Source organism: Ciconia boyciana, chromosome 6 (assembly GCF_034638445.1).
Source record: "Ciconia boyciana chromosome 6, ASM3463844v1, whole genome shotgun sequence".
Taxonomy (NCBI): Eukaryota; Metazoa; Chordata; class Aves; order Ciconiiformes; family Ciconiidae; genus Ciconia; species Ciconia boyciana.
The window spans coordinates 36,813,710-36,827,958 of NC_132939.1; the positions used below are offsets into that span (position 1 = coordinate 36,813,710).

General features: G+C 44.6%; 1 protein-coding gene across 2 annotated transcripts in view; it reads right to left on the reverse strand.

The window, feature by feature from the left end:
- SPRED1 (sprouty related EVH1 domain containing 1) overlaps positions 1-5,415 on the reverse strand; it is a 63,844-nt gene extending 58,429 nt beyond the window's left edge. The window contains exon 1 of one of the 2 annotated variants that reach the window (XM_072863551.1): positions 4,706-5,415. In XM_072863551.1, the coding sequence (XP_072719652.1) occupies positions 4,706-4,737 (32 nt within the window). In that variant the 5' untranslated portion in view covers positions 4,738-5,415. The remainder of the gene's footprint in view (positions 1-4,705) is intronic. The other variant, XM_072863550.1, reaches the window with a different exon arrangement.
- Between the last annotated feature and the right edge of the window lie 8,834 nt (positions 5,416-14,249).

Below are 14,249 nucleotides of genomic sequence, written 5' to 3' on the forward strand. Positions count from 1 at the left end.
ATGAACAAACAAGGGAAACATTCGTCATTTTTTAATTTAAATATTATCACTGGCTCCAGTCATGCTGGAACATCCAGAAAGCACTTTTCTGCAATGCCACAGTCATCAAGGAATGTTGCTAAGGTGAACCTTTTTTGGTTTTCTTAAAATAAAATAAAATAGAAAAAAACAACCAAACAAAAAAACCCCTGACTCCCAGATTATGTAACATGCAAATTCAGTTTCACCTTCAAAATAGTGTCGTGTAACATAAAGCCAAAAAGATAGCAAGAAGCAGTTCATAAGACTGGAAAAGCCTTGCCAAGACTCTATAAAGAACCACTCCCCCAAAAGAAAGTATATCAGAATTGCAATGATTTCCTATAATCAATTGGTTTAGAAGATGCTTCCCTTAAAAAAAAAAAAAGTCTTACTTTTTACAAATTCCTTACATTAAGGGATGAAGAATTCCAAAGTCTATATATGCCCTAAATAGCAGAAAGAAAATTAGCCTGCTGAAAATTGTTAAAATTCTCCCAGAACTAAGAAAACCAAACTAATTGGCTTTACTTTCTGTGATACAACTTCATGCTCATCTTTCAGTATTTGGGCTTGTAATACAAGGAGTTCTGAAGAACAAATAAAGTATAAACAGTATTTTCATAACTACTGAAGGAAGACATGAACATATCAAGTAAGTATTATATTTTTAAAATCTAGTTCAGCTTTACTTTTTCAAATCAACACTTGAGGACATTTATAACATCATAATCTAGAGGCTGTTAAGCACACAGCATTAGTATACACTCCGTGTTTCTTTAATTTATAATCTCTTGAATTAAGTTATCTAGGAAAATGAGTATAAGATTACCTATATTTATGTAGCAAAACAATTAGCCTATGACAGTAAAAAAATCTGTAAAAATACAGTATGTAAAATAACCTCTGAATATAAATCAAGAGCACAAGCATTCCCTGAAAAAGCAAGAGGCCACCTGCAAGACAGAGGAAAGTAAACAAGCCAATAAAGCAGTGCTCCTACTTTTCAATAGCAGCAACTCAGACTCCATCTTAAGCCTGTCATCATTCATCCCTACTGAATGGGGACTACATAACGTAACAATTATTCTGTTTTACCTAACACTGAAATTCAGTAGCATTTCTAGACAGCAATAAAATCTGCCACCAAAACAGGAATTTGGTACAGTGCTTGCTGACCTGCCTCCTTTGACATTATTATGTTAAGTTGCATGAACAGCGAATCAACCCACGAGTCCACAAATCCTACTAATTCCTTCATTTAAAAACTGATCGTATTTGTGAACACCACACTGTGTTCATGCTGACCACACCGACTGCAAAACACCACTGCGGGAGGGAATATCTGGAGGTATAGAAATACTCTCATTTAACTAATACCTAACTGACAAATACAATAACATCATTACAAGAACAATGTAAAAATCACCACCAAAGATTCATCTGTGGCAATAAGAAATTTATAAGGCTGCCTTCCATATGTTCATGACTGACAGGAAACCTAGTAGTCCTTAATGCAGCTTTTTAATTAATCTTTCCCACCACCACTGAGAATTTAACATTATTAACTGAGGTCAAACTCTAGATACCGCAAATATTTACATCTTACTCCACAAAATGAAGTTTTATAAACAAATAATAATGCTCAATTACCAGAATATTCCCGGTAGCCACAATGACACAAAATGCATTGCAAAGTACCCGTATTCGCCCTTATATGCCAAGAGATTTGTTAATGAATTCAAGGCCATTGATGTCATCAATTATACTGATAAAATTAAACACAGTGAACTTTTCACATATGATGAATTTCAATTTGTAGATCTGCCCTATTTTCACAAACGGTTTGTTTGGAGTTTCAATCATATTTCCCAATCATTTAAAGTGACACGCTTGTGCTATGTGCAAAATCAACCAAAGAGGAACGACGACTCTGGCCTCGCCAAAAATACTGTCAAAAAAAGCAAATGAAACTGAGAAGAGAAATATTTTTCTTATTTTTCTTCTGATATTGTAACAACCAAAGTAAAAAAAAAAACCCTATTCTTTGAGAAAAAGCACTGTTTATAGTGCTTTTAGCTGTGTAACATTTACCTCTATAACAACACTGAATTAACTCAAACCAAATACTGTATGCGAGCCTTCCTTTCTCATTTTAAGTAAAGATTAGTAATCTTTCAGGTGCTCTCTTAGGTTGCACTAACAACAACACCTCCTCCACTCCACGAATGTATAATTAAGGATTACCTTAGTGTAATTTGTTAAGATAATGAAATAGTGTATTCATGAGCAGTGAACATCACCATTTTAACACTGGCAACCACAAAACAGTTACATCAAACAAATACGTTGTCTGTTTCAGGGATCCTTCATCACTAAGTTTCATTCGATTGCATTTTTTGGAATATTTCAAAATATTTAAAATCAAAGTTAATACACTGACCTCTAAACAGTTTCTGCCATATTAAAAACATTTATCTGTTATTCTGATATTTCAGAGATCTCTTCAGCCATGGCACAGGTTAAGGAGAAATGACAATAGCTAATCTGCTGTAAAATTCTCAAAGAAAAGAGAAAAAAATTAACTGCATCGCTGATTTCTACCAATTTAGTTGTCTTCACTGTTACCTGAATTTTATAATAGGCAACATTTTCAGATGTCTCATTAGGTATGACCGACTTCCTTCTACGCTATGTTGATATCTTGCAATGTAAAACAGTATTGTTCAATAAAAAGTAAATTACCCCAAATGGATTAACATACTGCCTTGAAAACACGTTCATAATAATGAATTTGATTTTCAGTATCTTATTTTTGAGTCAGTATTTCTGGAGGGGAAAATATTTCAACGTTTTCTGAATAAAACTCTTCCCTGCTTAAATGTTAGACGGTACAGCGAGAAGGTACTCCTGAACTAATGCTCCTTTATAGGAAAAGGACAAACAGAAACCATAAAAACAACTCCCTCCCCACCATCTTTACAGTAACTTCCCATGCTCGCAGCCATAAGCCCTCTTTCTGCTGCCCTCTCCGATAAACCTGCCGGCCTGCCTCTCCCTTCCCTTGCAGGTCTGATCTGCGAGGCTGCTGAATGCAGACACTGTACTGCACTGTGAATGGACAGCCAGGTATTTTATGAATGGAGCGGATCACGTGCTCCCAGCACCTCCCCGAGCTGATATTTCCCACATAACTGTGTCAACAAGCAGCGAACAGCACATATTAATACAGCAGGTCCTGGAGACCTTCCTCCGCCAGCCGCTGGCTGCAGGCTGGTCCTTAGCACAGGAGCAGCAGCTCTGGGCACTCTGCAGGGCAGGTTCTGCCGCAGGTCAGCGGTGATGACAGCAATTTTTTGGTTTTGGTTTTTTTTTTTTTTTTTTTTTATGAATGGAGATTGTGGTATGCAAATGAGAGCGATTCACAAAAAAGGAAACATGGCGGCGGCCCCGGCGCCCGGCCCCGCGGGTGCCGCAGCGGCTCCCGCCCGGCCCGGCCCGCTCCGCGCAGCGTTCAGCGCCGCGGCCGGCAGCGCGGAGCTCCCCCGGCTCCGCTCCCCTGCGGGGCTCCGCCGCCCTTCGGGGCTCCGCTCCCCTGCGGGGCTCCGCCGGCACTGCTCCTCGGGGGCCAAAACCGTATTTCGGGGAGCGCACGGGAAGGTGCGCAGGCTTCGCTCAGGGTAAGGCAGCGAACTGGGAAATCGGCCTTTCCTGCCGGCGGAGAGCCGTCCGCTCCCCGTCAGCCGGGCTCTCTCCATCCACCCACCGCTACCTGCCAATACAATGGGCGCAGCGCTCCCTCCCCATCGCCATGGCCGCGGCCGGCACCCGCATCATTCATAAAATCAGCCTGAGCAAATACCGACATGGCACATCGTAAGGCTACAGCTCGGAGACTGTAGCCATCAACCTCAAACTTGCCGATAATATTAGAAGTTTCAAACTACTTTCTATTTGTCTTTCAATGCCATAAAGAAGTCGGATGTTTTCTGACAAATATTTACCTCCGCCGACCCAAAACGTGTTTCAAAGACAGACTGTGCGCCGGGGGATACAGCCGCACAGACACACATTCTCCTCTGGATTTCCCCCAAACCAGTCACATTAAAAATATTAAGAGATCCTCGAACTGTCCCCTTCCTCTTTAAAAACAAAAAAAGTCCCAAGTGCTCATTAAAAGGGGGGGGGGGGGGGGAAGGCTTTAGGGTAGGTTTAAGCTGTATTTACACTGACTGACTCATCCAATTAAAATTCAGGAGCAGTTTCCTGCAGGATGAAGCTCCCACACACTAGTTTCCATGTGAAATATCTACAAGTAATAGGATATTATCAGAGGTGGTACGTGCCGATACCTCTCTGGGCATTCAAAGCCCATCCTCCCCCTCCAAGACACCATCGCTACCTGCACCGTTTTCTACCGGGCTTTAATTAAGCCACGCTTTTCTGGCCGCTGGCTCGCAGCCCTGCTAAACCAAGCTCCTTCACAAAGAGGCAGCTTCTGGGCTTCCATGTACGCGAGCAGAAATGCGCAGTACGCGCACGGGGAGGCCAGGACACGTACGTGCGCGGGCAGAAGCCCCGCGGGGCGCGGAGCCGGGGGGACGCGCCGAGCCCCAGCCCCAGCCCCAGCCCGATCGCGGGGCGGAGGGCAGAGCCGCCGCGGCGGCGAGGGGGAACGGCCGCTTACTCGTTGTTAGAAGTCGCCGTCTCTTCGCTCATTTTCTCCTCACCGCGATCCGACCGGGAGACGGAGCAGCACCGACGCAGCCAGGGCGCAGCCAGAACTCACCAGAAACTTCACCATTGTTACCCCCCCGGTCCGCCGCCCCCGGCCAGGGCACGGGCAGTGTTTTGAAGTGAGGGAGAGGGAGGGGAGAAGGGGGGCGGGGGGCAGAGCGATCTTTATCCTGGAAACACGAAATCCTGTTGTCCGGCGCTGGAGCGTATTTCCCCCTGTCTTTAGAGATGATGATGACGATGATGAAGGTAGTGGTGGAAACAGCAGCAACAACCACGGATCTTCTGCTCTTGCTCCCAGTTAAAGGGGAACGGAGTGGTGGAGACAAGGGAGGGCTCCCCGCCGCAAAAAGCTGCACCGCACCGTCCTCCCGCTGCAGCTCATCTCCCGCTGCAGCCGCCTTCGCTGCTGCCCTCCTCCTCCTCCTCCTCCTGCTGCTGCTGCTGCTCGGCCGCCTCCCTGCCCGCCCGCCTCCCGCGCCCAGCCGGGGCAGGCGGCGGCGGCGGCAGAAATTCCTCCAGACACCGGGGCCGCCACAGGCCGGGGCAGGCGGGGGAGGGGGAAAGGGGGGCAGAGCCGCTCGGCTGGGCTCTCCCACCCCCTCCAAAGCGACGCCGAGCACTGCGGAGGGAGGACGAGCCGGCCCCAAGGAGAAGGCTGGTGACGGGGGGAGGGAGGCGTTTTAAACCAGCCTGGGGGTGGGAAGGGGGGGGACGGAGGAGAGAGAGGATGCGTCACGGCTGTTTGTGTGAGGAGAGGAGCGGGGAGGGACGGGAAGAGGAGCTGCCAGGGCGAGAGAGGAGCCCCCGGCCGCAGGACGAGGGGGAGACGAGGGAGAAAGTCCGCGGGGAAGTTCAGCGACAGCGCTCCCTCCCCGGCTGCAACTCCATTAGCGGCCGCCGCCTCGGCTCCTCGCAGCCGCCTCCGCCGCCTCCTCACAGGAAAACTGGGCGGAAGCGTTGACTTCAAGCTCCTTCCGCCGCCACAGCTTGATCCAAAATAACCACGGGGGAAAGGGAGGAGGGACAAGAGGGAAGAGCGAGGGGAAGAAAGTAATCCCCTTGACCCCGCGCCCGCCGCTGGACAGGCCCGCCGCGCCCGGCGCCCGCCCTGCGCTCGAGTTTCCTGAAAGTAGTTCCCTGCCCCCGGCGCTGCCTCACGCGCCTGCTGAGGAGCCGCCGCCGCCGCACACGCACGCACGGCGCCGCGGAGGGATACGCGAGCTGCCCCGGCGTCGCCCTCCGTCCTGCTCCGCCGGCGCGGGCAGGGGCTCAGGCTCGCGGGGCGCCGCGGTGATCGCTCCCGCCCTCGGCCCCACCGGCCCCGGCCCCGGCTCCGGCCCCGGGCGAGGGCGCAACGCTAGCGCGGCCAGCGGCCCCTGGTCGGCGGGGAGCTGCGCAGACCCCCGGGGCCGCCGCCGTGAGGCGGGGCGGGCAGCCCGGGGTGTGGCGGGAGCGGGCCGCTGGCAAAGAGGGGGCCCGGCCCGGCGGCGGCCTGCAGCGGCCGGGGGGCTCTGGCGGGCGCGGCAGAGCGCCGGCGGGCCTCCGCCTGCGGGAAGGGTTTCCACTCTTCTACTTTTTTAAGCCGAAGAGAATGTAAGCGCTAAGTGTGCGGCAGCCGCTGGGGAGTGCGGGGGCCTGGTGAAGCGGGACCGGCGGTGTCCCGTTCCCGATAGCTGGTACCGGTATCTCCTTCCTTACAGCCCGCCGTTAGCCTCCGTCTTCAACAGAAATGCGCCGGTAAAGAGGGTGGACTGGCGAGGCAAGAAGCGCGGTCGTGTTAACCTGGATCTGCTCTCCTTCAAGCGATGCCATGTGGGGCTGTCACCGCTGTGCCACCTCTGAAGGCGTGGTGCACGGCTCACCTTCTCCCTTTGAAAGGGGAGCCCTTTTGTAATTAGCTCCTTCACTCTCTAAATCGGGGAGCGGTTCTAAGCGCTCCTGTGATGGCACAGGAGGGTGTCTGAAACCCTGACTTGGCCTCTCTTTCTAAATGCACGCTGAAATTGAGGCATTTGTAGTTGATACAGGTAAGCAGTGAAATCAAGATGCAGCAGCAACTGAACCCAAATCCTTTTTCAGGAATTTACATGGTAAACGTGCTGCTTGATCGGATGGAAAAGCGGAGCAGTGCTGCAAACCCTGAGGACGCAAAAATCATGAGTCAGACCATCAAGTAAATTAGATTATAATAAAAGATTATATTGTGGTTTTGTCTGCCGGTTGGATTTTGATTTCTTCCTGCCTAGTCTTTGTATGCATGCTTGCCAACTGGTACATCTTACTGTCTGAAATTTATGGAGTAAAATATTGTGGTGCTACTGTAAGAGGCATCACTTCCCTGATGCACATTCGTTATCCCCGGCTTCTTGGGTACTTCCTCACTTTTTCACAGCTGCTCTCCAAGAGCCTTCTCTGTCAACTCTAATCCCATTTCAGTTCTTTCTGTAACTGCAGGATTTCTTCCCGACTCTGGTGGTGTCATAGGAGCAGCGATGAGCTGTTCTCTCTTCCTGTTTGAAAAAGATGGGGCGAGCTCCCTTGGCGATAATAACGTGTCCCGTTCCCACACTACCATTGGTCGGCTGCTTTTCCCAAGGAAGGGAGAGACTGGAACATGGGAAATGGGGAGAAGGAGATTTCACCGTTTCAAGGGAACCTGGAGTGCCTCACGTCATCGTAGGCCAGACTACAAACTTCCAGCATCTGTTTGAATGCACAGAAACAGGGCAGTATTGCATTTATCAAGGGTGTTTGTTAAGGAAATTCTTCCTTTTCACCTAAGGTTCAAAGTACAATTTGTCTATGGGTCTCGATGCCCAAAGATTTTTCTTGAAGACTTTTCCTTTTTCTGTGTGGTTGAAAACTATAAGAAAATGTTGCAGTGAGGAAAAAGCATGTACAGTTTCAGTCAGGTTTTTATTTTGAGGGGTGGTTAGTTAAAGCATTTTAAACCTAAATTTATTTTTACCTTATAGGAGGCAAGAAAAGGCGCGTTTCGTTTCTAGATCGTTTATGTTCGTTGCAGTATTCCTATGGATCAAAATTCTGTGTTTCTGTAAGAGGGTTCTACCATAAGCATAATGGAAAAATTATAGTAAACTGCTATCACGCGCTCTCTGATAAAGGGCCTATAACACATGTTCCAAGCAGCACACATCTCAAACCTGCCATAATAATGCTTGCTTCCTTATCTGGGAGGCTTTTGGAGGAAAATTTCCGATTGTTTTGTAAAAACTTTTTTTTTTTCTAAAAGAGTACACTCAAAAATGGATCAATTATTCATGGCACAACCTCATCCAAATACTAAAAATACATTACAAACCCATTTTTGTACAATTTTACAAGACACATGAATCAAATTGAGTTTGGATGGGACCCTCCTCAAGTGTTTTGAAACTCAGCTATGGGGCCATAGTATTATTCTACTTGGCAGTGAGAATTCTTTCAGAGAACTTTGTGACTGGCAGATAATGTGACTTCCTGCTAATTTAATTCTCATTTTCTACCGGCTTCAGAGTTGAAATATTTAACATTCTGTAAGCTAATGGTTTTATTAAGATACTTTGATGAATATGATCCTGTACAAGAATGCTGAAGAATCAGCTCAGTTTGTCAGATGGTGGTATAGCTGTATTGAGGTGCACCTGAAGAAAGAGACATGTTGATGACAAGAAAGAGCATTAATCTGGGGTTTTATCTCAAATTCCTTAAATATATTTAAGGAAAAAGTGATTTTGATCATGGCAATTCAATAAAATGAACTGTTTTGTAATATACCACAAATAATTTCAAACCATTTCAGTCTCCTTAAGGTTTTTGTGAGTGTCTTTATTAAGAATAAGACATGTATTCAGTTGTCAACTGAAAATGTGAAACTCATCCTGCGACTTTTCGTTGTCTGTGTGGAGGGGGTAAGGGGGAAAGGCCCACCGCTTCTTCACCTGCGGTGGCTCTTCGACTTCTGCAAGCAGTCTCGTGCTGCGGTATGTGTAGCGGAGGTCTTGGAAGCAGTTTCTGTCCCTCCACCTGAATATCATAAAGAGGACAGAAAATCTGCACTGGTCTGTGTCTTGATTTTGAAATCCTGTTTGTTTATCTCTGCCCAGGTTGGAAAGATCAGAGAACACAGTCCTGGAGTATTGGCGTCCTTTTGGTGAGCAGCAGTTGGTTTCAGGGCCTTCCAGGTTCACTTTTTGGAGCAGAAATAAGTGATCAGGTGTTTTCAATGTAAATGGCTTATTTCAGAAGTACGTGTGAGTGCTGCCTGTGCAAACAAGGCAGAAGCAGGCTAGGCATGGGTGACACCATTCAGAAACCTCAGACAAATGGCCACTTCATGTCCCAAGCACCACATGTTTTGGGGTCTTGTCTTTCTTCATACATTCTGTGCCTCTTTGCTTTCCGATGTTCCAGACTGTATAATTTAAATATCCTGAGCTGAAATCTGGCCTTCCTGTATATGATCTGGAAAAGATAACTCTAAAAATGAAAGCTTCTAGTACTTTTCACTAGAGCTGCTGAGGTGTACTCACTCTTTGGTGTAGATACAGGGATGGCTTAGCTAGAGACAAGATATGCCCAGTATGGGATGGGACAAATGTGGTTTAAAATTACGATTTTTTTACATTGCTTTTGATGTTTTCCTACATCCAATGCCTACTTTAGTTGCACTTTACAAAAACTAATTTATACCTCAATGCCATTGCTCCTCTGTAACATTTTGGTAGCTGTGGACCTCTGAGGTGCAAGTATTCTCTGGCTTTGCTTCCAGAGACCCTTTTAAATGAGAAATGGGGAGGCAACAGTTACTTCTAAAGGAAAATGAAGGCAATGTATGTAATTAGGAAGCCATGTAACATACAAGGAGAAATCTATGTAAGCAAAATAATAATCTGTGTTCTGAATTTCTGTGTTTTTGTAATTTTCACACAAGTATGCATCCCAAACTCATCAGCGTTTGTCCTTCTGTGACTAACACTAGTCTTAAAAATGCTCAGTTAACCAGGAGTAATTATGATCAGGCAGCAGTGTGCTCTATGTTACAAAACATATTTCTTTTAGGGACTAAAGCATTTCTCATATACTACTACTGAATGTAGAGCCAGCATACATTTGGCCCAATATGCTTATTCGCCATTCCTTGAAATGGTTCCGTGTGTGTCTGTGAATGTCTCTGATGAAAGAGGTGGTCAGGAGTGGCCATGGAGTGTAGCAGGACTCTTGAGTCTGCGGCAGAAGAATTATATATAGAAGATGTGTTAGGGGGGTTAGGTTGCATAATTCTGATCGGCATGGCATTCACATCTTAAAATCCGTAATAGGATCAGTGGAAGTTAAGTAATGCCATCCAGATTAGTCGGTCAGTGCAGAACTTAAGTGACCAATTCTTAGTTGAGGTTTTAGCTCCTAAATATGAAAGTTTTGAACTCTACCTCCGTGAAACACAGTGATGCCTATATTCGTACGCACACACTAATGATAAATTTGCAAAAAATGGAGGTCAGATGGACGTTCTGCCATTTTGAGGAAAATTATTAGAGGTCATTTGGGAATTTCTTCTGTAATAGCTTTCATTCAGAATCCTAGTGTGAGTTGAACACTGGGTGGTCATTACATGCATCTTAATAAGGATTTAGCTAAACTGAGCTGATTAAATCTATATTAGTATTTCAGCAAAGTCAGATTTCGTTAAGTTCTAACCAAGAATCCTGTTATTGCATACAGGATAAAAAAGTTGTTTGTTCTACTTGATGCTACTGTCTCAAAAAACGTTTTCCAGCAAGATACAAAACCATGTTAGAGTCAAATCCATATCAATTCCAATGTATTTGAGATGGATCTAACTCATCAGAATATCAGAGTTTCATAAATTATTCCAGTTACTGATTTGCAATAACCTAGAACTATTTATACTAGATAGAAAAATGCTAGCAATTGCTGCTACGTGTTGGAAAAATGGAGACCCAGGTGGGAGGATGGGGGGACATCTTGTGTGTTTTCAAATGTATCAGCTGTTGTACCTTTGATGTGGCTCATGTGGCTCATGTGCACAGCAGTCGCAGGGGTGATCTGTGGTATCAGTTGTTCAGTAACTTTATTCTATCCTTTTTGAGCATGGTTACAGGGTGTTTTGGGATAAGCATATGTTCGGGTTTTGTGGTACTTTATATACCTTAAGGTATGGCCAGCTAGGGCAGCATTGCCGCTGAAAGGAGCAGCCTCACCTTCCTCCTACTCTGCTCCCTTCCCTATCTTGCACCTCAGGTGGCCCAAATACTTGTGTGTTGAGCAATGAACTGCACTGGGAAATTCACCCAGTGTGGGAAATAAAAACTGATTAGTCTTTCAGTATTTCCAGTTAACCATGCAACTAGATAAACACCCATGCTCGCCCAAGAATGGATAACAAGGAGGGGGGAGCAAGAAAATGGTGGCAGCGCAAAACTACTTTTTATGGAGGCAGTGGTCATTTGTGCCAACCTAAAGTGTGGCTTGGTAAAATACCGCAAAATTTCGGTACATAAAAGGAAGAAAACAGACAATATAAGTACACTGAAAATGACTACAATCTCATTTGTTTGCTAATGGTTCTGTTAAGTAAATACTCTGTGAAAAAGATGCAAAAATCTTATTTAGAATCTCATTCTAAATTTCATATAATCTTTCATGTGTTTCTTTTTTTGGACTTTTTGGCCCATTATTGTCAATAGTCACCCAGAAAACCAGGCCCCAGGATCCTCCAAAGGGAAAGTCCCAAATGTATTCAGAAATTACAGTGGTGCCTGCTGGCCAGCAACTGGGGACAGATTCATTGCAGTCATGTCAGTCTATATAAAATAGGAACTGGAGACACATTTCTGTTCCATATGCAGAAATGTGTTGTCTAGGGGAAACTGTGGTCTAATGCGAACACAGAATGACCCGTCAGCAGTTCTGGTTCTCCTCCCAGCCCTGCCACCCCTCTGTTGTGCGATCTTTGGCAATTCATTTAAAAATCTGCGGGGTATGGCACGATTGAACAAGAGCTTGCAATGTAGTTGAAGAGATTTCAGCTGAGACGCTGTGGTCAATTGTATGTAGACTTTTAATTCGTTTCAGGGCACAGCTGGGAGATTAGTTTCAACCTACCACTGCAGGGAGTTAAAGCAAACCTGTTTCTTTTGCAGTAAAATGAACAAGGAGCATTTACACAACCATTTAATATGTTCAGCCATGAGGAGGTAGGTTCCTACATCACTCAACTTCCATGGGAGGACAATTCTTACTCTACCCTGATTTCTCTCATTTCCAGAAAAGAGAATGGAAATATCTGCCATATTTTTAAAGGTGCTTCAGAGATTCAAAAGGGTACATAACTCTCTCAAGCTTTTCCATTCCATTAGAAGCAGAAAAGAATCAGAAATGGATATGCAAGGTCTGAATGGAGTGTTAGCTGAAGCGCAAGTGAATGTTGCACATAGTCTGTGCTTTAGAAAACAGGCTGTGCAGTACCAGGATTGCAAAGAGAGAACTTGCCTTGCACCGCTTCAGGCACCCAGTTATTCCAGTATCTTCTTCCACCATGCTTATTATTGCCATTGTATTGAAATTGTTTAATGTGAAAGAATGGTAAAATCTCAGACTCTCTGCGTTGTGCTTGTTTCTTTTCCTACAAATGGACTTGTGCCACTAACCAGTGTGACAACCAAGCTGTATGTGCCATTATTTCTGGGAGCCACACAGAGTTGTGCTGAATTAACTAATAGCATGATTATACCATCAAGCAAATTCAATTAAATTGTTATATGTGCATGCTGCCTCTTGTAGAAAAGCTTTAACTCAGGGAAGGAGAGCAAAAATTTAAAACAGCAATATAAACTAATTTTAAAATCAAGCATCCAGTATAGAAGGTTTTTTGGTATTTATACTGCATGTTTCCATTCCTCCTTCTTTACTACAAAGCAAATTCATCCTTATATTTAAAAAATTACTGTGTTTCTTCTTAAGTAATGGAGATTATGAATATTATTTTAGAATTGGTAGTGTACTTCAGATCTGGGCTATTTTTAATTCCAATTGCCTAAGAGATTTTTCTTTTGCCCAAGAAGGTCTTGAAGGAAAAAGTCCTCTTGCTTACTTCTCCAATTCAAGCTCATCATGTGTAATCCTAGAAACTCACTGTTTCTAGTTATCAGCACTCGGACTAGGATGTATCTCTGGTTTAGTGACTAGCTTAGTCCAGACACCCAACTTTTAGATGGCTAAACGAACCCTACTTACGAGCGCTTTCTATCCTTTAAAAAATGATCAGTCTAGCAAATTAGTATAATACTCTAGGGTCTCTCAGATCCTGAATTGCTCTGATGTCTCTCAGCTGAGAAATAAAACAAGGTCCTGATTAGCAGTGTTTATTAAAAGCCCCGTGGCACTTTTTGCCCGAGCTGACTATAGATGGGTAATCACATCCATGGTTACATAACGAAGATAAACATTTCACGGCATTATAAACTCTCCTGCTGTGAAGCATAAGCCACCCACCAACTGCCTGATTTTAGGAAGAGCCCTCTCTATTACATAAGTGTTCAGTATGGGGGTTTCTTGCACCTGCCTCTGAAGCATCTGGTACTTGTCACCTTCAAAAACAGGATTCGAGACTCGATGGACAACTAATCTGAGCCAATCTGGCAATTTTTATGTAACCGAAGGCTCTTTGTGACAGGAGGACGTGTCATAGTTCTCGCTGATGTATCTGCCGAGTTCCCAGGGCTATTTAAAATGTGTATTGTATGTTCTTCCTTAAAAGTTCATTTTTAAGCTGCTCGATACAAGGTAATGTTGTAGGAATCGCTATACAAATGTGCAAACGAGTGGGACTGTATTCATATGTGTGATTGTGGGTGACTTTTAAGTACATTTCTGTTCATGAAGAAGGAATGAATTGCTAGCAGAGAAAGTGGGAGTACTATTACATAAGTTGGAGCTATCCAGGATATCTTTAACTCATTCTCATATGCTTTGTGCATTTTTGCTTTCTTCGCAGAAAGGGCAGAACAGGTGTAACTATTTAACATGGGCTGTATCTCACCCTAGATTCAACTCCTCCCTACAGTGTTTAGCTGGTGTGGGTTCCTGATTGCTCTCACAAGCAGATCACACAAATGCTACCAAAATGCTTGTGAAAGAATTTACACAAGAGATCTGTATCAGGGGATTTTATCATTTATAGGAAGAAAAATTTTAGATACCTTCTACTGAAGTAACATCTTTGATTTCAAAGCAATCTTCAAATCCTAGGCAGGAAACCTGTTATTTTTCATGAGAATGTATTAGGCTCTGGGATGGTGAATGGTCATGTTTAAATCAAAGTATTTTCTTTCCAGCCCATTTTTAAACCTCACTGATGTTTCTGAGAATTAAGCACATGCATAAAGCTAAGCACATTCTTGACAGCTTTGCGGCTTTAGGATAGTGTAATTTGCTGCCTGTATTAAAACACTCTAAGCATTTCCTAA